Genomic DNA, 26,635 nt, shown 5'->3' with positions numbered 1-26,635 from the left:
GCAATACACGGGGTCGCAAAGAGTCGGCCAGGACTGAGCACACCCAGGAGAAAATGCAAATCTTCCCTCCCCTGCGCCCGCCTCTCCCAAAGGCTTGATGGGGACCGCTGGGGGCTTTTGGAAGGCTCCAGAAGCCTTCAGCGAGCAGAGGCAAGGGGGATGACCTATCCAAGGATGAGCCGAGGGGGCCTGTGGCCTCCAGAGCCCCGGGCGCGGCCAGCAGCCGCCCGGGGACGTGGGGAGACCGCTCGGCAGGGTCCTGGCAGGGCTGGTCGGCTGACTTACCTCCCCAATGCACAGCCCCATCACCTCTTCCTTCTCCGTGCTCAGAGCGTGGTTGAGACACACGAGGAAGGCGTCTGACTCGAGATGGACCGCTTGCACCGCCTGCACCACCTGCACCGCCATCTTGGCCCGGCCCGCTCACGTCCGCCTCCGGCCAGCTAGGCCCTGGCCAACCCGCCGTTCAGCCGGGCCGGGCGGGTTCCGCGGGGGGCGGGGCCTGGGGCGCGGGGCCTGGGGCGCGGGGTGGGGCGGGGCGGGAGGGCGCGCGGGGGCGGAGCTTGGGACGTGGGAGCGGGGCCCGGGGTGCGGGGTGGGTGGAGGGCGGGCGAGTGGGGGCGGGGCTTGGGGCGGGGCGGGGCGTGGGGCGCGGGGAGGGGCGGGCGGGAGCGCGGGGGCGGAGCTTGGGACGCGGGGGCGGGGCCGGCCCAGCGGTACCTGGGAAACGCCCGCCCCGGTTGAGGCAGGCGTGGCCGTTGGGGCGGAGGGCGGTGGCCGGCCGCGGGCAGGACGTGGGGCCGGGCTCGGGGGGCGGCAGGGAGGCGGCGCTGTCGGGCCGCCGGCGGACGTTGTGTGTGAGGAACGGGCGGACGGCCGGGCCAGCGCCTCCTGCTCGCCGGCGCCCATTTTGCCCGCCCGCCGAGAAGAGCCGTGCGCGGCCTACACGCTCCGGGGACCTCCCGCCAGCGGCATCGCTGCCCCCGCCGGCCTTCTCGCGCCCAGGGGACGCTCTTTGAAAATTGGGTCCCGAGTTAAGGTTTTCTTTTATTTTGTTTCCAAGTTAGGGGCCTTGAATTTGGGACCACTCTTTCACTGGACCACTTCCGGTAACCGGCCGGTAACTTCGGTTCGGTGACCTCGGCTCGGAATGCGCCTCGGCTCTCCCCGGGCTCACGTCCCGATCTCGGCTTGAGTGGCCCGGGGTGGGTGACCTGAAGTTGTAGCCTCGCTGCTCTTGAGGCGGATTAATTAGCCCAAGAAACACTATATTCATGTGAGTAACCTCTTGGCAGAAACAGTGCTGCACTGTATCTGAAAAGTATCACTCCTAAGCTTGGTGGCTGCTACTTTCTCCGAAGGCTTTTAGGTATCTCTGTGTTCGATACAGGGAAAGGGAAAGGGGAATTCAAGTTTCGATTCGAGGTCAGATGTATCTCAGATCGCCGCAGATACGCACGAGTTTCCTCAGCTCGCCTTGTCTCGGTGATATCAGACCCGGTGAAATTATACGTAAAAGTCATTTTCTTTGGAGGTGTGATAAACACGCCATAAGGGAAAGTACGCATCTCCCAACTGCCCAGCCTAGAAATTACACGCGGGTTCTTGAACGAGTCTAAATCAAAGACAATCTATGCCGTGCTGCCGCTACAGCCGGTCAGTGCCTGTTGGTTTGACCGGTTTCGTGTGTAGTCTGGGAGCCAGGCGAACAGGCCAGTACTGGAAAGGGAACACGCCCAGGGTGCTGCTGGAGGACGTGTTGATGCTTTGCTCTTCTCCCAAGTCAGTTCCAACCCCAATCTCCCCACAAATAGGGCCAACGTCCCGTGGAACTATCAGGAACATCTATGCCAGCAACCTCCATTGTTTACCTAAAGTTTAAGAATCATATTGCAGATCCTTCCACTATTCATTTTGCTAATGGTGAAGCAGGGGCGACATTTCAAGTGTGCGATTACATTCGACCTATCCGATTTTGCTCTTAAGCTTCGATTTTACAGCATATATTCTTTTCAATTGCTCTTCGCGGCTAGTGTGCCCTGCGCTGATGGTGCACGAATGGCTGTTATTATTGTTTTCTGATGGGACTTCTTCCGTTTATAACCACTTTTAGGCAGCACTAAAAGAGAAGAAAAACACCTTTTGTCTATGGTTGGTGTTCCTCAATCTCACATTCAACATTGACATTCTCTTTTATAATGCTCATGGGTGTATTAGACAGCTCTAAAGTTTAATTGGAGTAAAAAAAAAAAAAACTACCGACATTTATGTCAAAGTTTATTATGTGCTAGACTACAAAGCATCTCTATGTCTCATATGTGTAAACTGCCCCAGTTGGAACCAGCGTCTGCAACTTCCTAGCTGTGTTACCTCATGCAAGTTAGCTAACTTCTCTGTGCCTTACTTCCGTCATCTTTAAGTGAAGGTAATCGTAGTATCTACTGAGTGATTGTGAAGCTGGCAAGGGTCAATATATATAAGACATGTAGAAACTGCTAAGTAAGTGCTGACAATCATGATCAATATGTTCTTTTATCATTTAACATTTTAGAAAGCTGGAGTGTAGAGAGCTCAACTTATCCGAGGTCACAGAGCTAGTAAGTTGCAAAACCAGCATTCATATACAGGCCAGGCTGACTCCAGGGCTGGCATTCTTGATATTAATAACTTCACTCATTGTAATTAGATGAGTTTATTAATTCACTTCAAATAAAATAAGTGTATTCAACTGATTTATGTTTGAAAGCTGTTCAAACACCTGGAAGTTAAGCCAAATTGTATATTTTAAAAAGACACAATAATTCATTCTATACATGAAAAATAATGGTTTTACTTACATACCTAAGGAAGTCCTTCTTTGTGATCTGTCACCTATTTAAAGTAGTTTACAAACCGCCTTACTACGAAATAGTCTATCTAGGCCAGTATGGTCCCTGGTCATATTCAGGTTACTATCAGGGTAACCCCCATGAGGGCAATCTTTCTTAGTGTATTCATGGGTATGCTCAGTCGTTCAGTCATGTCTGACTCTTTGTGACTCCATGGACTGTAGCCTGGCAGGCTCCTCAGCCCATGGAGTTTTCAAGGCAAGAATTCTAGAGTGGGTTGCCATTTCCTCCTCCAGGGGATCTTCCCCACCCAGGGATCGAACCCACGTCTCTTGCATCTCCTGCATTGGCAGGTGCATTCTTTACCACAAGTGCCACCAGGGAAGCCCTACATTCATGGGTAATTAAGGAATATAAACACTTTTTTTGGCCACACGGTGAGGCATGCAGGAACCTTTGTTCCCCAACCAGGGATGGAACCCGTGAGCCCTGAATTGGGAGCACAGACTTAACCACTAGACTGCCAGGGAAATCCCTGTAAACACTTTTTTGAGTCCACTTGAATTTGTATCTGGTAGTATACCTTGAGTTTAGTGCAACAGGTTTATATTCCATGTATTGTATTGCACTTTGTACCTAAGTTTATCTCAAGGTTTCAGAGATTCATCTTAGTTCACAGGGCCCTGAAGTTTATGCACAAGTGTCATATACAGAAGAATGTTCTCTAGTCAGATAAACCAGGGGGAATGTTAAAGTTTCGTGCCTGTATAACTTGCCAGAGCTTTTATTATCCTTAGGTGCTTTATGCTTCCCTAAGATTCCCAAACTTACTTGACCAAGAAAAAGTTAGGGGCCAGCGTTCCAAGGATCACCTCTAGGGAGACTGTGTTCCATTCATACAACCTGTGATTCTGGGGCTGCTAAGTTGCTTCAGTCGTGTCTGACTCTGTGCAACCCCATAGACAGCAGCCCACCAGGCTGCCCCGTCCCTGGGATTCTCCAGGCAAGAACACTGCAGTGGGTTGCCATTTCCTTCTCCAATGCATGAAAGTGAAAATGAAAGTGAAGTTGCTCAGTCGTGTCTGACTCTGGGCGACCCCATGGACTGCAGCCCACCAGGCTCCTCCGTCCATGGGATTTTCCAGGCAAGAGTACTGGAGTGGGGTGCCATTGCCTTCTCTGGTGATTCTGGGGGCTTTGCTCTTAATCCCTCTCACTGAGCCTTTGCATTTCTCAGTTCTTGTTGATTTGCATTCACAGGGCAGCTTCTCAGTCCCTTGATCCCTGCAATTGCCTTCCACTGGGCCGTCACATGTCTCCGAGTGGCAGTCCAGGGCTGTATGTTGGGGTTTGTCCCCAGGCTCACCCCACCAATGCCCAGCATGTTGTCCTGTGGGTCACAGCAGTACACGTGGTGCCTTTCCTCTCAGAATATTTTGCAGAGGTTCACAGGCCTCTTGGTAGTGATTCTTCCTAACTTAGCCCATCCAATTGGTTGGCCCTCTATTCTGCTGGAAATATCTCCTTTCAAAGTCAGGGTAACCAGTAAATGTTTGCTTTTCCTTCAAAACATGTAAATGTCAGTGTGGCAGTCTGTTAGTTGTTGTCAGGGCCTACCTGTGAAGTTGAGATGGCCCTAAAACCCTCAACGCTGGGTTTCTACTTTAAAGGGGGGGGCGGGGGAAACACCGATTTCTTCTGTATCAAAATTCTGACTTGACTCTCTTTTTGACATTCCTATTTACTGTTTTTCTTTTCTTGGATCACTCCTTTCCAAAGCTGTGGGGTGGGGGACGGGGAAGAGAGGCAGAATAGTTGTGTCTGCGAAATGGAAAAAAAAGGCTTTGAACAAAATAACAGCTATCTAATCGACCCAGAGAATGAACCACTCTCTACCCATGTTTATATGGCCTTTTGTCTGTCTACTCAGCATACCATGTCCATCCACTCCCAGGAACACTGACTAGCATTTGAGGCTCACAGTGCCCCAGTACTGCCCAGTACTGTGTTATTCCTTCTGTCAAGTGCTTATAATACTATATTGGGGTGGGGCGGGGACAGGACTTGTGAAATAAGCAGAGCAAAATGCAAAGTGATTTATAATTAGTGGCCAAAATGTGATTTTAGACATAAATGTTCAGTACACATCAGAGGCAAGATGTTTTCATCAAGGAGGCAGACATGTACCCTCTGTGGTCATGGCACTGAGATAGGCAGAGAGGCCTGGGAAGGCATATTATAGGTGAGTGGACAGGGAGAATTCAAGGAGATCCAACCAGTCCATCCTAACGGAGATCAGTCCTGGCTGTTTATTGGAAGGACTGATGTTGAAGCTGAAACTCCAATGCTTTGGCCACCTGAAGCAAAGAGCTGACTCGTTGGAAAAGACCCTGATGCTGGGAAAGATTGAGGGCAGGAGGAGAAGGGTACAACAGAGGATGAGATGGCTGGATGGCATCACCGACTCAATGGACATGAGTTTGGGTAAACTCCGGTAGTTGGTGATGGACAGGCAGGCCTGGTGTGCTGCCGTCCATGGGGTCGCAAAGAGTCAGACACAACTGAGCTGCTGAGATGAACTGGACAGGGAGAACATGGATACAGCACTAGACACAATGAATCTGGTATTGGGGTGAAGTTGGTCTCAAATAATAGTGGTAGTGGCACTGGATGGCATTGGTGACAGGTGGGATGTACCCACTGAAGAAGAGGAGGAAGTCCAGGATAAGTCATAAGTTTTGAATCTGCAGGATAAGGAGAGGCTGTGTTGCCACTGAGAGAAATCGGGATTTGGTTAAGGAGAAGGCATTCTGCCTTTGATGAGTTTGAAATAAGAGAGCCATATAAGACAAAGGGCTTTCCTTGTAACTCAGTTAGTAAAGAATCTGCCTGCAATGCAGGAGACCCAGGTTCAATCCCTGGGTTGGGAAGATCCCCTGGAGAAAGGCATGGTGACCCACTCCAATATCCTTGCCTGGAAAATCTCATGGACAGAGGAGCCTGATGGGCTGCAGTCCATGGGGTCGCAAAGAGTCAGGCATGACTGAGCAACTAACACTTACTTATAAGACAAAAGGTATGATAGGCTCAGAATCAGGTCCACTCAGGGTACAATGGGCAAAGCAACCATGATGCTCTTAAATCGATTATTCATGCCAATCAAACCATTTCCTCCCTCTCTCAAACATATTTCCACCTACCTTTCAGTGAAGGTAAACTAACAATGTTAAGGAAAAACAACAAATCAGACTCAGCTTGTTCTGGCAAAGGCTGGGTTCAGCTCAGTTAGTTCTCCTCTCGGACTTCACCCTGCATTCTGGCTTCTTGTTTGCTCCTGACAGTCTCATTTTGAGGGTTTAGCAACCTCCCAAGCCATATTGCAGTCCCTCTCCTACCTAATGGTCAGCCAGTGGGAATAGAAGGCCTCTGTTTTTTTGTAGTGGATTCCCCAATGGCATGTCTGCACCCTGCCCAATGTAGACATCCAGGGAAGCTACCCCGTGATGCTGAAACTTGGCCCCCAAAGGTTCATTCCTGCAAAGTGCAGGTCGAGGTATTGTGAGACCCTGAAATCCGATCCAGAAGTGGGCAGAGGATCCTTACAGTAGAGCTGAGTTTGTGTTACAGAAGATTTGGCCCCAAAGGTGTGCTTCGCTTACACCTCTCAAAGAGCAGGTGAGCTTTTCTGCTTTTCTGACTTGGGAAAACAGAATGTAAAGCCACCCGTCTGTGGGAAAATGGGCTCCTGTGACACCCCGAAGCATTAAAATGAAACGAGATGGGTATAACCTCTTTTGCTGTCTATCAACTCTTAACCATCACAACCCCAGACTGTCTTGGAACTGAAACATTCCATGATATGACCTTATATATTTTCGCTAAAAAGAAAACTGCCTTTTGGAAATGCCTAGCCCCTATAAGTAAGCTTTCTAAGAAAGCTGCTTAACAGGTCGTTTGCCTTTTAAAACAAAATTCTGATTGCCATTTAGAAAGCCACACACATGATTACATGATTTGACCTGCACAGTCTTACCTTTTAAGATGGAAACTGCTTGGAAAGGGCTTTTACTTGGGGACGGATGGCATGCATGCATCTGTTCTACTGCTTTCCTGCCCCAATAAGTGTGTTCTTCTGTGCACTGCTGTGCATACTCCATGGCTCACTACATTTTGTCAGATGCTGTTTGCGGAATGCAAAGACTGCGAGACCACCCCCCCGCCAACACCTGGCTTCCCATAGCACTGTTCCTACATGCCCCCAGAACCCCTTCCCTCCCCGAGTTCTCGAGTGCTTCGCCGTCAGCAGCCTTACTCAAGGTTCTGCCCCAAGTTTCAAACCGGCCACGAGCTTCAGATGCCCTGGGTTCAGTGTAGACGGCGCAAGTAAGCGTCAAAGAGGTTGGCTTCTAGTTGGTGGTTGCTAGTACCAGGTCCCCTGGCTCATGGGTGTGTTCAATCCAAGGCCCAAAGTCACACCTGTGTCCTGTGCACGGGTGCTGCAGGCTTAGGTGGAGAAAAGCAGGGCTAGCATTGGACCCCAAAGCCCAGGATGGCAGGACAGGATGTGGGGGCCCCACCCGATCGCCTCTGGGTTCACCAAGAGGGTGTCTACCGCGACGAGTACCAGCGCACGTGGGTGGCCGTCCTGGAAGAGGTAATTGTTTCTCCTTTGCGGATTTCTTGATTGATTTTTTGCTTTCAAGTACATCCGTCGCACCATCCTGAAGTCTCTGGTTTTCTGTGTGATCGCTTCTCTCCACCAGGAGACGAGCTTCCTAAGGGCCCGAGTTCAGCAAGTTCAGGTTCCTTTAGGTGATGCAGCCAGGCCAAGCCACCTTCTCACCTCCCAGCTACCTCTCATGTGGCAACTCTACCCCGAGGAGCGCTACATGGACAACAACTCTCGCTTGTGGCAAATCCAGCATCATTTAATGGTAGGCCTGTTGCTTAATCATGTTTTTTTTTTTTTTTTTTTCATTGTCCTGGGCCTCTTATGACAGAGTACTCTATAAACTTTTCTTTTTCTGGCAGGTCAGGGGCGTAGAGGAACTGTTGCTTAAGCTTTTGCCTGATGATTAACCGGGTACGTATTTTCTCTCTCTCCCTGTCCCTATCCTGCTGCTTCTTTTTCGCTCTGATCGTGGTGATGTTAATGATCTTTTCTTTTCCACCCCTCCCCCCGCCAGGTGCTGGGATTCTAGGAAGAGATGCTCCACTGTTCTGTTCAGTAAATGACAATCACGACATTCACCACTGCAGTGCACCCACCTGTGGGCCTGGGGTGGGGGGGCGTGGGGTGAAAAACTGCTCAAGAACACAGAAGTTTAGAAAGGGCCATGAAGAACATGGAAAGTGGAACTGCAGAGGAAGGGTTATGCAGGTAGAAAGCAAGCCAACACAAGCATGTAGTTAGGATATGTAACTTGCCATTGACTCCTTTGGAAATTGCCATAGACCCGTTAATGGACATCATCCGCTGGACCTGGGATCTGATGAATCCCACAAAAGTCAGCACCTGCTACAGAACAGATGCCCCGATCACCAAGGACTTGGTACTGATTTAGAGAGAAGAGAGCAACTGCTAGCAGCATCAGCATCTCTTTGTCGCTAATTTGCCCTGCAGCAATTCACCTGCCTTTCCTTCTCCCATCCTGTAAATATCCTAGGTTTTGCGCCAGTGTTTCCCATCCCAGTACTGACCTAACTCAGATCTACTGAGAAGTTAGGGGGCTCTGAGGGGAAAAAAAGAGAAAAAGATTATTTGCATTCATGAAATAGCTACCAAGGCTCCTGGGCCTTTTTCCTTTCTGAAATGGTGTCTTCACATTATTAGAAATTGCTGATCAGAATCAGGGGCACTTAAGTTTATTCTCTGGTTTCAAATATCTGAAGTTGGTTTCTGTAAGAACTCCACGAAAAATTTTAACTGCTTACCTAGCACCTTTCTCAGGAAGTAGTAATAGCACCGAATATTGCTGATTCACTACCTGATAAAGACATTTCCTGAGTTAAAATACTCATAGCACTTTATGTACGTTAAAAGTAAGGTTTTACTTGTTAAAAAATCTCGGGAATAATAGCTATCATGTGTTCAGTCCTTACTGCCTTCTATGCAGTTTATTGCCTTTATGACATTTAATCCTTCCATCAGTGCTTTCAGGTAGGTATGATCCCTATTTTGTACATCAATAATAAGGAAAAGGCTCAAGGAGTTAAATCATTTATAAAGGTGGTTCTGTGGTTGCAGCTCTGGCTCCTCTAGCCCAATGTTGGTTTACAGTGGTCAAGATGAGTTGAATTCAAGGGTTTTTTTCCAAGCTATTTATATCTTCCAAACCAAATGGAATATTACACAAATACAGCATATTCATCCTCTGAATGGGAAGAACATTGTAGTGTAATTGTTTTCCAGCAATTGTAAGAGCATACTGCTTGTCTCAGAAGAAAATTCCATCTAGAGGGGCTTTAAAGTCTTTATGTATAAAAAACAAAATAAAAATCATTTTTCTTATTTTAGTTTTCTGGATATGCCGCAGAAGGATCCGTGCCAGAAACAAGCCTGTGAAATACAGAAATGTTTACAAGGTAGTACGTTAAATGCTTTTTCTCTGTTTCCACTTTATCTGTGAACTAACAAGAAACCAAGTGTTCTTTTTATCATCAGACAATACTAACTCCACTCAGAATATAATATTTCTGTAATTAATTTATCCTCAAGATTTTCCTCATTATATCACCAAAGATGGCAGAAAATAAAGCAAAGATGGCAGAAAATAAGCAATGTGACCTAAGCTTAGGGTTAACAAATCCTGGTTGTACATTTAGAATCACCTGGAGAACTTCAAAAACTTGCCCAGAACAATTAAATCACACTCTCTGCAGCTGGGGTCTGGGTAGGCCTCAGTCGAAATCATTAACCAGGTGATTTTAATACACAGCCAGAGTTGAGAATCACTAAGATGAGCAAAGTCCTTTTTAAAAAAGACTAGTTTTAAATGTGGAGAAGGCAATGGCACCCCACTCCAGTCCTCTTGCCCGGAAAATCCCGTGGACGGAGGAGCCCGGTGGGCCGCAGTCCACGGGGTCGCACAGAGTCGGACACGACCGAGCGACTTCACTTTCATTTTCACTTTCATGCATTGGTGAAGGAAATGGCAACCCACTCCAGTATTCTTGCCTGGAGAATCCCAGGGACGGGAGAGCCTGGTGGGCTGCTGTCTATGGGATCGCGCAGAGTCGGACACGACTGAAGCGACTTAGCAGCAGCAGCAGTTCTAAATGAGTTGGTCATACTTTACCAACTCACTTTGGTGGCCGACAACTCACTTTTTAAGAGCAGTCAGGTTAGAAGGTGTGGGGGTGAAAATACAATTGGGATTCAGCAACTAACTCTTAAAGGCAAAAGTTAATTTCAGCTAAAGCATATTTGATATGATTTGTCCATTTTGTTGGACCAAATACTAGAGGATTTTAGTTTTTTAAATCAGCCAATGATTACTAGCAGAAAGCTACAAGGCTATCTGAATTTGAAAACTGATTTTTTTTAATCATTTTTTCCCATTATTAAAGTAATAGACATGGATGCCCACAAAAACATAAAAATGAAAGAAGAGAAAATGTTCAGAATTCACCCAAAGACTCACCACCAAAGAAAACCCTTGTTTGTGTATTTCCATTGACCTTTAACTTTGATTCTTGGACTTTTCCATTTATGATGCAAGCAATATTTTTTAAATCTTTTAATCTGAAATGTTAATGGAAAATAAGAATGCCATTTTATTCATCCTTTTCTTTCCCTTCTCCAAATTGATGAAAAAGGACGGGGAATTCCCTGGCAGTCCAGTGGTTAGGACTCCATGCTTTCACTACCATGGGCCCAGGTCATCCACCACCTGCCCGCAAAGAATGCTCTTCACAATTTCTTCTCCCAGATAAATTCTTAGGTGATTCTGATTCTTTCCTGATTTAAATTAGCATCATATGGCTAAAGGAGAACACACATCAAGTTAGAGCTGGTTACACCCCCTTGCTACAGTGAGAGCCAAAAGGACTGAAATAGAGACCACTAAATACTCAGTGTATGACAATCGCAACTGAAAGGACTTTAAATAACATTGACTTAATCCTTTCACCCGTGAGATGGATATAAGCTTTGTAACTTGTCCAGGGTCACAGAACTAGTAAGGGGCACAGTGATGATTGGAACTCCTTTGGTCTGGGTCCAAACCTGGACTTAGCCACCCAACCATACTCTTGCTAATCAGAATTGTCTTTCCTATCCCAGACTAACTCCCATGCATCCCATTTTAGTAATAGGGAACTCAAATCAACTATAGCTTACCTAGAACCTTTAGATAAAGTCCTCCTAGACTTAGGGTCTATCTTTGGGGCAAATGTTTTATATAAAGGACCTAACAGGAAACATTTTAGGCTTTGGAGGTCAGGAGGTCTTTGGGTAGGTGTATGTGGCTGTGGGTGTGGGTCAGTGTGGGTGTGTGTTTACAACCTTCTATAAAAACCATTCTTAGCTCATGCATGGGAAGTCGTTTCAGTCATGTCTGACTCTGTGCAACCCATTGGACTATAGCCCACCAGGCTCCTCTGTCCGTGGGGTTCTCCAGGCAAGAATACTAGAGTGGGTTGCCATGCCCTTCCCCAGGGGATCTTCCCAACCCAGGGATCGAACCTGCATCTCTCATGTCTCCTGCATTGGCTGGTGGGTTCTTTACCACTAGTGCCACCTGGGAACCCCCCAAATAAATTTATTCTTAGCTCAGCTGTTAAAAAGGCTGAAGCTGCAGTTTCTCAACCCCTAATGCAAAGGTTTGTTTGGGAACATCCAGCAGCCACCTTAAACTGAGTGCAAACTAATGTGCAAGGGATGAGTGACTCCTCCCTAAAAAAGAGAGGAGGTTAGAAACCGCTGCCCTAGAAAAAGGCACATAAGTAATCAGCCTTAAAGAAAAGGAAATTAGATGTGAAAATATCTTCTGAGCACTTTGTAAATCATACTCTTCTTCCTTATTAAGCTGTCGATGGGTCTCTAAATCAGAAAGAATTCAGTAGATGTGGTTACATCCTCTTTCTTCCATGTCTGTAGGCACATTAAGGTGAAAAGGACTGGGAAGTTCAGGTCTCAACGTCCCTGTGCCTGAGTTCTATAAGATCATGACTAGGGTCTGCCTGTCTGTTTTTCAGCCAACAACTACATGGAATCTAAGTGTCAGGCTGTCATCGAAGAACTGCGTAAGTGTTGTGCTCGATATCCCAAGGGAAGATCTCTCATCTGCTCAGGATTTGAGAAAGAAGAGGAAGAAAAGCAGACACTGAAGTGCACACCACAGTAAAGTTCTGCCGAGAACCAAAACGCTGCTCTACGTTTCCACCATGCGGGTTTTATTTATCCTCCTGACTCTTTCTTCAGGCCAGGTAGCAGCAAATATCCAATGAAAAAGTCAACTATAAAAGTTAATATGCCATCTATGCAGAACAAATATAAATATATTGAACAAATGTGTAGAATGGGATAAAACAGCTGCTAAAATAAATCTTTTCAGTGAACATTTTTGGTTTGATATATGTGATGTTTTGCTTTCTTGTTACTAAAGGCAGACTTGGCTGCTTGTTTGAAAGGTGATAATGGAGGGTCAAGTGTCAGTAGAAAAGCAGGCAAGCTGGGGAGGAGGTGGACTCTTGTCCTCACTCCAATTCTGAAGATTCTGATCAGCCATGACAGTTTTTAAAGGGAAAAGGGGGAAGAATCTCAGGGAACCATTTAAGCAGGAGGTTGGCTTCTGCATCCTTCTCCTTTGTGTGCAGACTAGCTGACTCTTCAGATGTTATCTTGCTGGCAGGATTACTTATGGGGGCTACTGGGGGTGGAGGCCTACCTACTTCTGTCTAGGAAAAGAATCAACAAGTTAGGCGAGGCATGGTGTGCATTCAGGACACATAAGTCAGGAGTTTGCTTAAATTGCCTGGTGATCTCATTCCTATGATCAGGTTCTTTTAAGGTTACAGGGGAACCAGAAATGGGCAAATAGGAAAAGGGCAAAAGAGCTGCTTTCTTTATAACAAAATATATATTTGGTCTTTATCTCCATTCTTTGCACTGTGCTCCTAAAACTCTTAGAATTTCCTAAGTGATAAGTACAATCAGGGAAAGAAAAAGAGGAACTAAGGAGCCTCTTGATGAGGGTGAAAGAGAAGAATGAAAAGGCTGGCTTAAAACTCAACATTCAAAAAACTAAAATCATGGCATCCAGACCCAACATTTCATGGCAAAGAGATGGGGAAAAAGTGGAAACAGTGACAGATTTTCTTTTCTTGGGCTCCAAAGTCACTGAGGACAGTACTGCAGCCATGAAATTAAAGGACACTTGCTCTTTGCAAGAAAAGCTATGACAAACCTAGACAGTGTATCAAAAAGCAGGGACGTCACTTTGCCAACAAAGCTGCATATAGTCAAAGCTATGGTTTTTCCAGTAATCATGTACAGATGTGAGAGTTGGACCGTAAAGAAGGCTGAGCACTGAAGATGATGCTTTCATACTGTGGTGCTGGAGAAGACTCTTGAGAGTCCCTTGGACTGCAAAGAGATCAAATCAGTCCATCCTAAAGGAAATCAACCCTGAATATGCATTGGAAGGACTGATGCTGAAGCTCCAATACTTTGGCCATCTGATGCAAAGAGCTGACTCATTGGAAAGACTGAGGGCAGGAGGAGATGAGGGCAACAGAGGATGAGATGGCTGGATGGCATCACCGACTCAATGAACATGAGTTTCAGCAAACTCTGGAAGACACACACCAGGGAATCCTGGCGTGCTGCAGTTGGAGCACACCAGTTGGAGAAGGAAATGGCAACCCACTCCAGTATTCTTGCCTGGAGAATCCCAGGGATGGGGGAGCCTGGTGGGCTGCCATCTATGGGGTCACACAGAGTTGGACACGACTGAAGTGACTTAGCAGCAGCAGCAGCAGATAACTTTAGGATAGGGGCTGGTTGCCAGGGGAACCATGCTGCAATGTTAGAGGGTTGTAACTTTCAGTTTCCACCCCCACCCTGACCTCTGAGGAGGGAATATGGGTGAGAGGCTGAATAAGACTAAGTTCAATCACCAATGACCAATGATTTGGTCAATTGTGACTTGTCACAATCAATGGTGATCTTTGTGACTTGTTAAAAGATCACAGAAAGACTTCCCTGGTGGCGCAGTGGATAAGAATCCACATGCCAATGCAGGAGATGCAGATTCAAGCCCTGATTCGGGAAGATCCCACATGCTGAGGAGCAACTAAGTCCATGTACCACAACTGCTGAAGCCTGAGTGCCCTAGAGCCTGTGTCCCATGAGAGAAGCCACCACAATGAGAAATTCGTGCACTGCAACTAGAGAGTAGCCCCTGCTTGCCGCAACTAGAAAAAAGCCCATGCAACAATGAAGACCCAGCACAACTTAAATGAATGAATAATTTACCAAAAAAATCACAGAAAAATAACAAAGTCAGTTAATCATCAAAGTAGTAATTAATGATCCCTGGTGGCTCAGACGGTAAAGCGTCTGTCTATAATGCAGGAGACCCGGGTTCAATCCCTGGGTTGGGAAGATCCCCTGGAGAAGGAAATGGCAATCCACTCCAGGACTATTTCCTGGAAAATCCCATGGACAGAGGAGCCTGGTAGGCTACAGTCCATGGGGTCGCAAAGAGTCGGACACAACTGAGCAACTTCACTATCACTATAGTAATTAATGAACGTTTTTGCACACACACCAAAAAGACAGTTTGTAAACATAGAGCACTTAAACCAAAACATGGGATGAGGCCCAGGGGTGTACTGTTATAAAGTAGTTTACATAGCATGACAGAAGTGACTGTTTTTGCTTGGCAGTGACTGCTTATGTTATTAGAATTTTCCTAAACGGTAGGGAATTGGTCAGTGGTTACCTCATATCAGCCTTGGAAAACAGTTCAACTTTGTCTTACGATTTTCAGAAGCATAAGCAAGAAATGACCTAGGTCAGGTTAGTCTCCCAAAGTTAAATTAAGCCTTGCTTGTGTGACTAAACTGGTTTTGTCTGCTCAAGGAGTTTTCAAGGCTAGTCTCAGTTTCTCCTTCTTATTTCTTTAATTTTTATTGAAGTATGGTTGATTTACAATGTGTTAATTTCTGTGGTACAGCAAACTGATTCAGATATACACATATATACATTCTTTTTCATATTCTTTTCCTTTATGGTTTATCACAGGATACTGAATATAGTTCCCTGTGCTATACATTAGGACCTTGTTGTTTATCCATCATAAATATAATAGTTTTGCATCTACCGAATCCCAAACTCCCAGTCTCATCCCCCACCCTTGGCAACCTCAGGTCTGTTCTCTGTGTCCATGAGTCTCCTGCTTTGCAGATAGGTTCCTCTGTACCATATTTTAGATTCTACATATAAGTGATATCATATGGTGTTTATCTTTTCCTGACTTTCTTCACTTAGTATGATAATCTCTAGGTTCATCCACGTTGCTACAAATGGCAAAATTCCATTTCTTTTTATTGCTGAGTAGTAAGTAGTCCACTGCGTAAGTATCATATCTTTATCCATTCAGTGGATGTTTAGATTGTTTCCATGTCTTGGCTATTATGAATAGTGCTGCTATGAACATAGGGGTACATGTATCTTTTCAAATTAGAGTTGTCATATTTTTCAGATATATGCCCAAGAGTGTTGCTGGATCATATGGTAGCTCTATTGTTAGTTTTTTGAGGAACCTCCATACTGTTTTCCATAGCAGCTGTACCAACTTTCATTCCACCAACAGTATAGGAGGGCTCTCGCTCCCTTTTCTCCACACGCTCTCCAGCATTTGTTATTTGTGACTTTTTTTTTTTTTTTTTTTTTTTTTTTTTTGCCACACTGTACGACTTACAGGATCTTAGTGCCCCAACCAGGGGTTGAACCCATTCCCTTAAGTGTGGAGTCCTAACCACTGGGATGCCAGGGAATTCCCTGTTATTTGTAGGCTTTTTAATGATGGCCACTCTGACTGATGCGAGGTGGTACCTTATGGTAGTTTTGATTGACATTTCTCTAATAATTAGCAATGTTGATCATCTTTTTTTATCATGTTTTCATGTGCCTATTGCCCATCTGTATGTCTTCTTTGGAGAAATGTCTATTTAGATATTCTCCCCATTTTTCAACTGGGACATTGGTTTTTTTCTTATTGAGTTGTATGAACTCTTTGTATATTCTGGAAATTAAGCCCTTGTTTGGTTGCACCATTTTCAAATATTTTCTCCCAGTCTGTAAGTTGTGTTTTCATTTTGTTTGTGGTTTCCTTTGCTGTGCAAAACCTTATAAGTTTCATTAGGTCCCACTGTTTATTTTTGCTTTTATTTCTATTGCCTTGGGAGACTGACCTAAGAAAACATTGAAATAATTAATGTCAGAGAATGTTTTGCCTATGAGCTCTTCCAGGAGTTCTATGGTGTCATGTTTTATGTTTAAGTCCTTAAGCCATTTTGAGTTTATTTATATGGTGAGAGCGTGTGTTCCAACTTCATTGATTTACATGTGGCTGTTCAGCTTTCCCAGCACCACTTCCTGAAGAAACTGTCTTTTCCACATTGTGTATTCTTACCTCCTTTGTTGAAGATTAATTGACCATTAGGGCTTCTTAGGTGGCTGAGTGGTAAAGAATCCACCTGCCAATGCAAGAGACACAGGAGACCTGGGTTTGATCCCTGGGTTGGGGAAGATCTGCTGGAGAAGAAAATGGCAACCTACTCCAGTATGCTTGCCTGAAGAATCCCATGGACAGAGGAGTCTGGCAGGCTGTGTAGTCCATGGGGTCACAAAGAGTCAGACACGACTAAGTGACTGAGTACACATTTTACACAATTGACCATAGGTGTATAGGTTTTTTTATGGGCTCTCTATTCTGTTCCATTGATCTATATGCCTGTTTTTGTGTCAATATCATGCTACTTTGACTACTGTAGCTTTGTAATACTGTCTCAAGTTTGGGAGGGCTATGCCTCCTGCTTGGTTTTTTTTTTGTTTGTTTGTTTAGGATTGCTTTCATAATTCGGGGTCTTTTATGGTTCCAAATGAATTTTAAGATTATTTGTTCTAGTTCTGTGAAAAATATAATGGGTAATTTGTTTGATAGTGATCACATTAAATCTGTAGATTCCTTTGGGTAGTATGGCCATTTTAACAATATTAATTCTTTCAATCCAAGAGCATGGGATATCTTTCTATTTCCTTGAATCATCTTCAATTTCCTCTGTTAATATTTTTTTGTGCTAAGTTACTTCAGTCGTGTCCAACTCTTTGTGACCCTATGAACTGTAGCCCACCAGGCTCTTCTGTCCATGGGATTCTCCAGGCAAGAGTACTCGAGTTGGTTGCCACGCCCTCCTCCAGGGGACCTTCTGGACCCAGGGATCGAACCCATGTCTCCTATGGCTCCTGCATTGCAGGGGAACTCTTTATCACTGAGCCACCAGGGAAGTGGAACTAAAAGAATGTTCTTTTAGTTCTCAGCATATGTCTTTCACCTCCTTGGTCAGGTTTATTCCTAAGTATTTTTTAAATGTAATTTTAAAACAGATTGTTTACCTTCCCTTTCTGATATTTCATTGTTAGTGTAAAGAAATGCAAACAATTTCTCCCCCGCAACCCGCCCCGCCCCGCTCCCTCCTCCACTCCCTGCAACTGATTTCTGTATGTTAATCTTAAATCCTGCTGCTGCTGCTAAGTCGCTTCAGTCATGTCCGACTCTGTGCGACCCCATAGACAGCAGCCCACCAGGCTCCACCATCCCTGGGATTCTCCAGGCAAGAACACTGGAGTGGGTTGCCATTTCCTTCTCCAAATCCTGCTGCTATGCTGCTACATCACTTCAGTCATTTCCGACTCTGTGCAACCCCATAGACGGTAGCCCACCAGGCTCCCCCGTCCCTGGGATTCTCCAGGCAAGAACACTGGAGTGGGTTGCCATTTCCTTCTCCAATGCATGAAAGTGAAAAGTGAAAGTGAAGTCACTCAGTCGTGTCCGATTCTGTGCGACCCCATGGACTGCAGCCTACCAGGCTCCTCTGCCCATGGGATTTTCCAGGCAAGAGTACTGGAGTGGGGTGCCATTGCCTTCTCCCCAAATCCTGCTACCTTGCTGAATTTGTTGATCAGTTCTAGTAGTTTTTGTGTGGAGTCTTTAGGGTTTTCTGCATATATATATATCATGTCACCTATACAATGGTAGTTTTACCCATTTCCCTACCAATTTGAATACCTTTTTTTTTTTCTCTTATCTGATTGCTGTGGCTAGGAATTCAAATATAATGTTAAGAGAAGTAAGAAGGTTTCCTTGTCTTGTTTCAAATTTTAGTGGGAAGGCTTTCAGCTTTTCACCACTGAGTATTAGATTAGCTGTGGGTTTGTCACATAATAGCTTTTATTATGTTGAGGTATGTTCCCTCTATACCCACATTAGTAAGAGTTTTAATCATAAATGGATGTTGAATTTTATTTCATTTTTTTCTGCATCTATTGAAATGATCATGTGGTTTTTGTCCTTTGTTGATGTGGTATATCACATTGATTTGTGCATACTGAACCATCTTTGTGACCCTGGGATGAATCCAACTTGGTCATGGTGTATGATTTTTCTTTTTGTGTTGCTGGATTCAGTTAGCTAATACTTCATTAAGAATTTTTGCATCTATATTCATCAAAGATATTGGACTGTTTCTTTTTTGGTAGTGTCTTTGTCTAGTTTCAGTATCAGGTGATGGTGGCTTCATAAAATGATTTTGGAAGTGTTCCATCCTCTTGTCTTTTGGAAAACTTTGAGAAGGATCAGTATAGGAGCTTCTTTGCATATTTGGTAGAACTCACCTATGAAGCCATCTGGTCCTGAACTTTGTTTGTAGGGAGTGTTTTGGATTTGTTTTTATTATAGATTCTATTTCATTTCTGATGATTGGTCTTTTCAGGTTGTCTTTTTTTCTATTTCTTCTTGATTCAGTTTTGGTGGGCTGTATGTTTCTAAAAAATTGTCCATTTCATCTAGGTTGTCAAATTCATTGGCATATAATTGCTCATAGTATTCTCTTATGGTTTTTTGTTTTGTTTTGTTTTTTTGTATTTCTGCAGTATGAGTTATCAGAGAAGGCAATGGCATCCCACTCCAGTACTCTTGCCTGGAAAATCCCATGGATGGAGGAGCCTGGCGGGCTACAGTCCATGGGGTCGCTAAGAGTCGGACACGACTGAGCGACTTCACTTTCACTTTTCACTTTCCTGCATTGGAGAAGGAAATGGCAACCCACTCCAGTGTTCTTGCCCGGAGAATCCCAGGGACGGAGGAGCCTGGTGGGCTGCCGTCTATGGAGTCGCACAGAGTCTGACATGACTGAAGCAACTTAGCAGCAGCAACAGCAGCAGGGTTTATCTGCAGAAGGCAATGGCACCCCACTCTAGTACTCTTGCCTGGAAAATCCCATGGATGAAGGATCCTGGAGGGCTACAGTCCATGGGGTCGCTAAGAGTCAGACACAACGGAGTGACTTCACTTTCACTTTTCACTTTCCTGCATTGGAGAAGGAAATGGCAACCCACTCCAGTGTTCTTGCCTGGAGAATCCCAGGGACGGGGAAGCCTGGTGGGCTACCGTCTATGGGGTCGCACAGAGTCGGACACAACTGAAGCGACTAAGCAGCAGCAGCAGCAGTATGAGTTATATAGTTTTTCCTCTTTCATTTCTTATTTTGTCTATTTTCTCTCTCCTTGATGAGCTTGGTCAGAGGTTTGCCAATTTTCTATACTCTTTCAAAGAACCAATTCTTGGTTTTATTGACTTTTTAAATTTTGAAATCTTTATTTCCTCTCTGGTCTTTATTATCTCCTTCCTTATGCTGACTTTAGGTTTTGTTTTTTCTTTTTCTAAATCTTTTAGGTGGTGAGTTCGGTTGTTTGAGATTTTTCTTGTTTTTAAAGACCTGTACTGCTATGAACTTCCCTGTAAGAATGCTTTTGCTATATCTGATAGATTTTGTATGGCTATGTTTTCATGGTTATTTGCCTCGAGGGATTTTTAATTTCTTCTTTGATTTCATTGTTGACCCATTGTTTTTTTAGTATCACGTTGTTTAGCCTCCATGTAGTCATTTTTTACTCATTTCCTTTTCTGTGGTTGATTTCTAGTTTCATGCCATTGTGGTTAGAAAAGGTAATTTCTATACTCTTAAATTTATTGAGGCTTGTTTTGTGCCCTAGTTTTTGGTCAGTCCTAGAGAATGTTCCATGTGCACTTGAGAAGAATTTGTCTTCTGGGTTTTTTTAGATGTAATGTCCTGAAAACATAAATTGAGTGTGACTGTTCTGTTGTTATCATTTAGGAATCTCTGTTGCCTTATTGATTTTCTGTCTCAAAGATGTGCCCATTGATGTGAGTGGGGTGTTAAAGTCTCCTACTATCATAGCAATGAGAAGCCCATGCACCATAATGAAGAGCAGGCCCTGCTCACAGCAATTAGAGAAAGCCCATGTGCAGTAATGAAGACTCAGCACAACTACAAATAAATACATAAATTATTTTAAAACTCCTATATATACCCAATATCAGTCAGTTTAGTCACTTTGACTAGACTGACCTTTGTTGGCAAAGTAATGTATCTGCTTTTTAATATGCTATTTAGGTTGGTCATAGCTTTTCTTTTCCTAAAGGAAATCATTCCTAAATATTCATTGCAAAGACTGATGCTGAAACTGAAGTTCCAACACTTTGACCACCTGATGCAAAGAACTGACTCATTGGAAAAGACCCTGATGCTGGAAAACATTGAAGGCAGGAGGAGAAGGGGACGACAGAGGATGAGATGGTTGGATGGCATCACCGACTCAATGGACATAAGGATGAGCAAGCTCTGGGAGCTGGTGATGGACAGGGAAGCCTGGCATGCTGCAGTCCGTGGGGTCACAAAGTCAGACACAACTGAGCGACTAAACTGACTGATATTGGGTATATATAAGAGCTTGTAAATAATTTATGTATTTATTTTTAGTTGTGCTGAATCTTCATTACTGCACATGGGCTTTTTCTAGTTGCTGAGAGCAGTGGCTACTTTTCATTGTGGTACACGGGATTCTCATTGCTATGACTTCTCTTGCTGAAGAGCACTGGCTCTAGTCACATGGGTTTCAGCAGTTGTAGTATGCAGGCTCCATAGTTGCAGCTCCTGGGCTCCAGAGTGCAGGCTCAGTAGTTAAGGACCATGGGCTTTGTTGCTCTGCAGCATGTCGAATATTCCTGGACCAGGGATCAAACCTGTGTCCCCTGCATTGACAGGTAGATTCCTATCCTGCACCACCAGGGAAGTCCATGTGTTTTTTAACACTGTGTAATGAAGCCTCCTTAAAAACTCAAAAGGATGGGGTTCAGAGAGCTTCCTTGTTGAACCACAATGCATCCACATGCCGGGAGGGAACACACTGCAGTTCTGTGGGGACAGAAGCTCTTGTGTGTCAGAGCCGGCTCAGACCTCACCGTGGTACCTCTTCACCTGGCTGCTTGTCCATCTATATCCTTTATAATAAACTGGTAAGCACTGAAGTGAAATGTCCCCCAAGCTCTGTGAGCTGCTCTATAAATTTGTTGAACCCAAGGAGGTATTGTTGGGAACCTCAGATGTGCAGCTAGTTGATCAGAAGCAGAGGGTGACAACCGGGGTTTGGAATAGGCATCTGAACAAGTGGGTGCAGTTTTGTGGGATTGAGCCTGTCACCTGTGTGACTCCATGGCCAATAATTGAGCCATGTATCCTTCCAGATGCCAATCAGAACACCTCTTTCCACTTCTGCGTTCCCCCATTGTAAGTGCCTAGTCAGAAGAAGCCACTTCAAATTTGTTCAGTGACTCTTATGAGAGAACTGGAGGGAACAGTTCATTGGAAACCAGGCAGACAGAACTAGAATTCTTAAGTGGTTTACCTACACTGTATGGCCTTATAATCAAAACATATTCCAATGGATACTGATGGTTTTAACATAAGGCTATTGAAGAAAGCCTGTTGACAATTGACTTCATGCAGTGGTTGAGGGGGGAGCAGTATTGAACAGGCCATTTGCTTTCCTCAGGTGCTAGAAACATCATCCCTCTACCATCCCCCCTGCAAAAGGAAAACAATGACTTTTTAAGCAAAAGCTTAGTCCATTCAGGCTGCTGTAACAAAAGACCATAGACTGGGTGGCTTAAACAACATACATTTATTTCTCAAAGTTCTGGAGGCAGAAAATACAAGATAAAGGTGCTGAGATTCAGTGTCTGGTGATGGCCCTCTGCCTGATTCATAGACGGCAGCCTTCTCACCATATCCTCATGTGAAGGGACAAGGGAACTCTCTGGAGTCTATTGTATACGATCACTAATTCCACTCATGAGGGCCTTGCACTCATGACTTAATTACCTCCAAAGGCCCCACCTCCAAATGCCATCACCTTGGGTATTAAGGGGTTAGGATTTCAAGCCAGAACAGGGATGATCCTTCCTCCCCTCTTTTAGTACACTAGAGTCTACACTGCTGTGAATAAACTCAGATAGTCCCTGATATTCAAATACCACTATTGTTTGAGACCAGGTGTTCTTTAAATCAGCTTTTCTAAGAATTACTGTAATGGAGAAAAAAACGCTTGCCTGGTAAGCTAAATTCGGGGAATACCAGGTTCCACAAAAATCAACAGGTTTCTTTCCTGCAAGGCTAAAGCTTTTCATAAGCTCATGTGAAGTATGATTCCCTGGAAAGGACTACTATATGTAATACTTGCCAACTCTACCAGCAAACCCGATTTTGCAGATAGCATCTCTCAAAGGAGGGGAACATTCTCCTTTGGAAAAATGCTGCCTTAAGAGACCAGGAAAACAGGGCTACATTCTCATAAAATCATTTCAATGTCTTCTGTTAATAGTAAAACAATTTAATGAAACATTTTACAACTACATTTCAGTTCAGTTCAGTCGCTCAGTCATGTCCGACTCTTTGCGACCCCATGAATCACAGCATACCAGGCCTCCCTGTCCATCACCAACTCCTGAAGTTTACCCAAACTCATGTCCATCGAGTCAGTGGTGCCATCCAGCCATCTTATCCTCTGTCATCCCCTTCTCCTCCTGCCCTCAATCTTTCCCAGCATCAGTGTCTTTTCAAATGAGTCAGCTCTTCACATCAGGTGGCCAAAGTATTGGAGTTTCAGCTTCAAAATCAGTCCTACCAATGAACATCCAGGATTGATCTCCTTTAGGATGGACTGGTTGGATCTCCTTGCAGTCCAAGGGACTCTCAAGAGTTTTCTCCTACACCACAGTTCAAAAGCATCAATTCTTCGGCACTCAGCTTTCTTTATAATCCAACTCTCACATCCATACATGACCACTGGAAAAACCATAGCCTTGACTAGACAGACCTTTGTTGGCAAAGTAATGTCTCTGCTTTTTAATATGCTGTCTAGATTGGTCATAACTTTCCTTCCAAGGAGTAAGCATCTTTTAATTTCATGGCTGCAATCACGATCTGCAGTGATTTTGGAGCCCAGAAAAATAAAGTCAGCCACTGTTTCCCCATCTATTTGCCATGAAGTGATGGGACTAGGTCCCATGATCTTAGTTTTCTGAGTGTTAAGCTTTAAGCCAACTTTTTCACTCTCCTCTTTCACTTTCATCAAAAGGCTCTTTAGTTCTTCTTCACTTTCTGCCATAAGGGCAGTGTCATTTGCATATCTGAGGTTATTGATATTTCTCCTGGCAATCTTGATTCTAGCTTGTGCTTCCTCCAGCCCAGCATTTCTCATGATGTACTCTGCATATAAGTTAAATAAGCAGGGTGACAATATCCAGCCTTGATGTACTCCTTTTCCTATTTGGAACCAGTCTGTTCCATGTCCAGTTCTAACTGTTGCTTCCTGACCTGCATACATGTTTCTCAAGAGGCCGGTCAGGTGGTCTAGTTTTCCCATCTCTTTCAGAATTTTCCACAGTTTATTATGATCCACAGTCAAAGGCTTTGGCATAGTCAATAAAGCATAAATAGATGTTTTTCCAGAACTCTCTTGCTTTTTTGATGATCCAGCGGATGTTGTCAATTTGATCTCTGGTTCCTCTGCCTTTTCTAAAACCAGCTTGAACATCTGGAAGTTCACAATTCACGTATTGCTGAAGCCTGGCTTGGAGAATTTTGAGCATTACTTTACTAGCATGTGAGATGAGTGTGAGATGAATGCAATTGTGCAGTAGTTTGAGCATTCTTTGGGATTAGAATGAGAACTGACCTTTTCCAGTCCTGTGGCTACTGCTGAGCTTTCCAAATTTGCTGGCATATTGAGTGCAGCACTTTCACAGTAAGATGCTTAAGAAGTATCAAGCATAACAGACATACGCCACACTGTATGATTTGGTTTTCTGCCCATGTCTCCAAGAGATCACACTACTATTGCATACGTGATCAAGCAAGCCCCAGACTTGGAACCATGACAAAGAAATGAAGCTTCTTTGAAAAGAAATGAAGTAACTTGGTGGAGACCTCCCCAGAAAGGGGAGGACTCGAATTTTGTCTGCAGGGTCCACAACTGGCTTTAAGAAAGTTTCCCTCAGAGAAGAAACTGAGATCATCATGGAATACCAATGATACTCAGATCTTGCCAATCTATCCCTAAGACAATTTTTAAAATCCAATGCATGGCATTTCCCGAACTACAAAAATGTAGATGTTCAAAGTAAGAGCCCAGTCTTAAAACCAGAAAGATGATGGAGGGGACACTTTGACAATAGTTAAGCGTTTTCAAAACCATGTAAGCTAGAATTATGGAAGTCATTCATCATGTCCTGGGTCCTGGCAGGTCCATTAGGCGGGGCTCTTACCCAGGTGACAGGCCACACCTGAGAGTGAATACCCCACCCCGTCCTATTGATGAATGTCCCTGAGGCCAAGTGTCGGGATGTGGGAGCAGACACGTGACCCAGACGGGTGGTGGGAGGGGCCTTATCTGCATGTTATAATAATCACAGTGATGTGCATCACAGTCAGGTTGCTCCAATTTCAGCCATGCCGGCCATGAGGATACAGAGCCTTAGCAAAACTGAAGACACAGGAGTCTTATCTGTCAGCCCTGAGCAGACAGTAGCCAGAAAGTGAACCCTGGGCCCCTCTTCCCCTCTTCTGCGAACAGCTCATCTGAGCTGGTCCCAGGGTACCCCAAGAGTGGCAGGGAACAGCAGGTGCACAAGGGGGCTCAGGGGTGAGGAGTGAAAAGGGAGAAAAGCCGCCAGCTGTCAGAGGTGGCACAGGCCAGGACAGAGGGAGGGAAGCTCTGAGCAATGGGGAGCAGACGTCCCTTTCCAGGGACGACTGGAAAGGCTTCAAGAGAAGCTGCCGTCTCTTCAGCCCCCATCACTAAAAAGGAGGCCCAGCACAGTACTGGATTCTGGGCCTTAGAGGAAAACACATGCCTCATTAAACAGGCCTTGCCAGTCACGGGCAAACACAGAATCAATGGGTGCAGCTGCCTAGTCCTGGCATGTTTCGCAGGAAGGGGCGGCAAGCTGCTCTGGGGGAAAACCGCCCTCACTTCACCGTCTGAAACCAAGCTGCTGGCAACAAGGCCTCCATTTAGTTCAGCTCAGTTCAGTCGCTCAGTCGTGTCTGACTCTTTGTGACCCCATGGACCGCAGCACACCAGGCCTCCCTGTCCATCACCAACTCCCAGAGCTTCCTCAAGCTCATGTCCATCAAGTCAGGGATGCCATTCCACCATCTCATCCTCTGTTGTCCCCTTCTCCTCCCACCTTCCATGTTTCTCAGCATCAGGGTCTTTGCCAATTAGTCAGCTCTTCACATCAGGTGGCCAAAGTACTGGAGTTTCACCTTCAGACTCAGTCCTTCCAATGAGTATTCAGGACTGATGTCCTTTAGGATGGACTGGTTGGATCTCCTTACAGTCCAATGGACTCTCAAGAGTCTTCTCCAACACCACAGTTCAAAAGCATCCATTTAGAGGCACCCCTAAAGGCCTGGGGGGACTCCACTAAGTCCCACCAGCACTGTGCACCAGAGCCCTGCCACTCTCCAACATCAGCACCCACTTAGCATGGCTACCAGTGGTAGCCCCGCACAGTAGGCAGAAGGCCAGGCCATTCTCACTGTACTATGATGAGAGTAACCTGTAATACTGACCTCAACCGTACCAGGGACGACAGGGAAACCAGAGACAGGCCACCCACCCCAACCTGCAACCCAGAGGGGCACAGGACACTTCAGTTAGCTTTTGCAGCCCCAGTATTCCATTGGCATGGGTGGGGTCACATGAGTCTAATAGTGGATCTATGTATTTATGATTTTTAAGAGTTCTTACCGTTTAAGACACATACCAAAATATAATAAAGGGACACATCTGGTATTTGTTTCAAAGCCACTGATAAACTATATTTTGATGATCATTATAGGTGGGTGGTGCGTCCATGGGGGTCACTGTACTTTCATATATATTTGAACATTTGTATGTTTACATATGTCTGAGCATAAGAAAAAGTGAAAAAATTTTGAGTTTATACAAAAATATAGGACAATGTGGCTCATACCATTATGATTTGTATATAATCCACATATGTTACAAGCAAAACTACTTAATGTTGCCTTAAAATATTACAATAAGGAGAAAAATGCAAACGGATGAATTCTAAAAAATTCCACATCCGCTAGTAGCTACAATTTCCAAATTCAAGTTAAAAGGCAAACATTTTAAAAGGAAGGCA

At 44.8% G+C, this 26,635-nt stretch overlaps 3 protein-coding genes and 1 non-coding gene across 10 annotated transcripts in view; 3 read left to right on the top strand and 1 right to left on the bottom strand.

Annotated features, from left to right (window-relative positions):
- BRCC3 (BRCA1/BRCA2-containing complex subunit 3) overlaps positions 1 to 509 on the bottom strand; it is a 76,124-nt gene extending 75,615 nt beyond the window's left edge. For 2 of the 3 annotated variants that reach the window (XM_025277142.3, XM_025277141.3), the window contains exon 1: positions 286 to 508. In XM_025277142.3, coding sequence (XP_025132927.1) covers positions 286 to 408 — 123 coding nt within the window. In that variant the 5' untranslated portion in view covers positions 409 to 508. Of the gene's footprint in view, positions 1 to 285 lie in introns of all 3 variants that reach the window. The other variant, XM_006080914.4, reaches the window with a different exon arrangement.
- A 629-nt stretch (positions 510 to 1,138) lies between these two features.
- Positions 1,139 to 12,097, top strand: MTCP1 (mature T cell proliferation 1). Of its 2 annotated transcripts, XM_025275820.2 has the most exons (7): positions 1,139 to 1,276; positions 7,331 to 7,482; positions 7,592 to 7,762; positions 7,860 to 7,911; positions 8,015 to 8,055; positions 9,346 to 9,413; positions 12,027 to 12,097. In XM_025275820.2, the coding sequence occupies exons 2-4, from the start codon at positions 7,378 to 7,380 to the stop codon at positions 7,905 to 7,907; spliced, it is 324 nt and encodes a 107-aa protein (XP_025131605.1). In that variant the 5' UTR covers positions 1,139 to 1,276; positions 7,331 to 7,377; the 3' UTR covers positions 7,908 to 7,911; positions 8,015 to 8,055; positions 9,346 to 9,413; positions 12,027 to 12,097. The 2 variants fall into 2 exon arrangements, with proteins under 2 accessions (XP_025131605.1, XP_044792827.1); XM_044936892.1 differs by lacking the exon at positions 8,015 to 8,055.
- On the top strand, positions 1,202 to 12,389 carry CMC4 (C-X9-C motif containing 4). 4 transcript variants are annotated; one of them, XM_006060851.3, is made up of 3 exons: positions 1,202 to 1,276; positions 9,346 to 9,413; positions 12,027 to 12,389. In XM_006060851.3, the coding sequence occupies exons 2-3, from the start codon at positions 9,356 to 9,358 to the stop codon at positions 12,173 to 12,175; spliced, it is 207 nt and encodes a 68-aa protein (XP_006060913.1). In that variant the 5' UTR covers positions 1,202 to 1,276; positions 9,346 to 9,355; the 3' UTR covers positions 12,176 to 12,389. The 4 variants fall into 4 exon arrangements, with proteins under 4 accessions (XP_006060913.1, XP_006060911.1, XP_025131606.1 ...); XM_006060849.3 differs by lacking the exon at positions 1,202 to 1,276 and adding an exon at positions 8,078 to 8,380; XM_025275821.3 differs by lacking the exon at positions 1,202 to 1,276 and adding an exon at positions 8,086 to 8,208.
- Positions 12,390 to 14,364: 1,975 nt separating this feature from the next.
- On the top strand, positions 14,365 to 14,436 carry TRNAY-AUA. The gene has a single exon. It is a non-coding gene; the product is annotated as a tRNA-Tyr (tRNA).
- The last annotated feature ends 12,199 nt before the right edge of the window (positions 14,437 to 26,635 follow it).

This window comes from Bubalus bubalis, chromosome X (assembly GCF_019923935.1).
Source record: "Bubalus bubalis isolate 160015118507 breed Murrah chromosome X, NDDB_SH_1, whole genome shotgun sequence".
In the NCBI taxonomy this organism is placed as follows: Eukaryota; Metazoa; Chordata; class Mammalia; order Artiodactyla; family Bovidae; genus Bubalus; species Bubalus bubalis.
The sequence above is the reverse complement of the archived record's forward strand: the minus strand, read 5'-3'. Positions and strand labels throughout refer to the sequence as shown.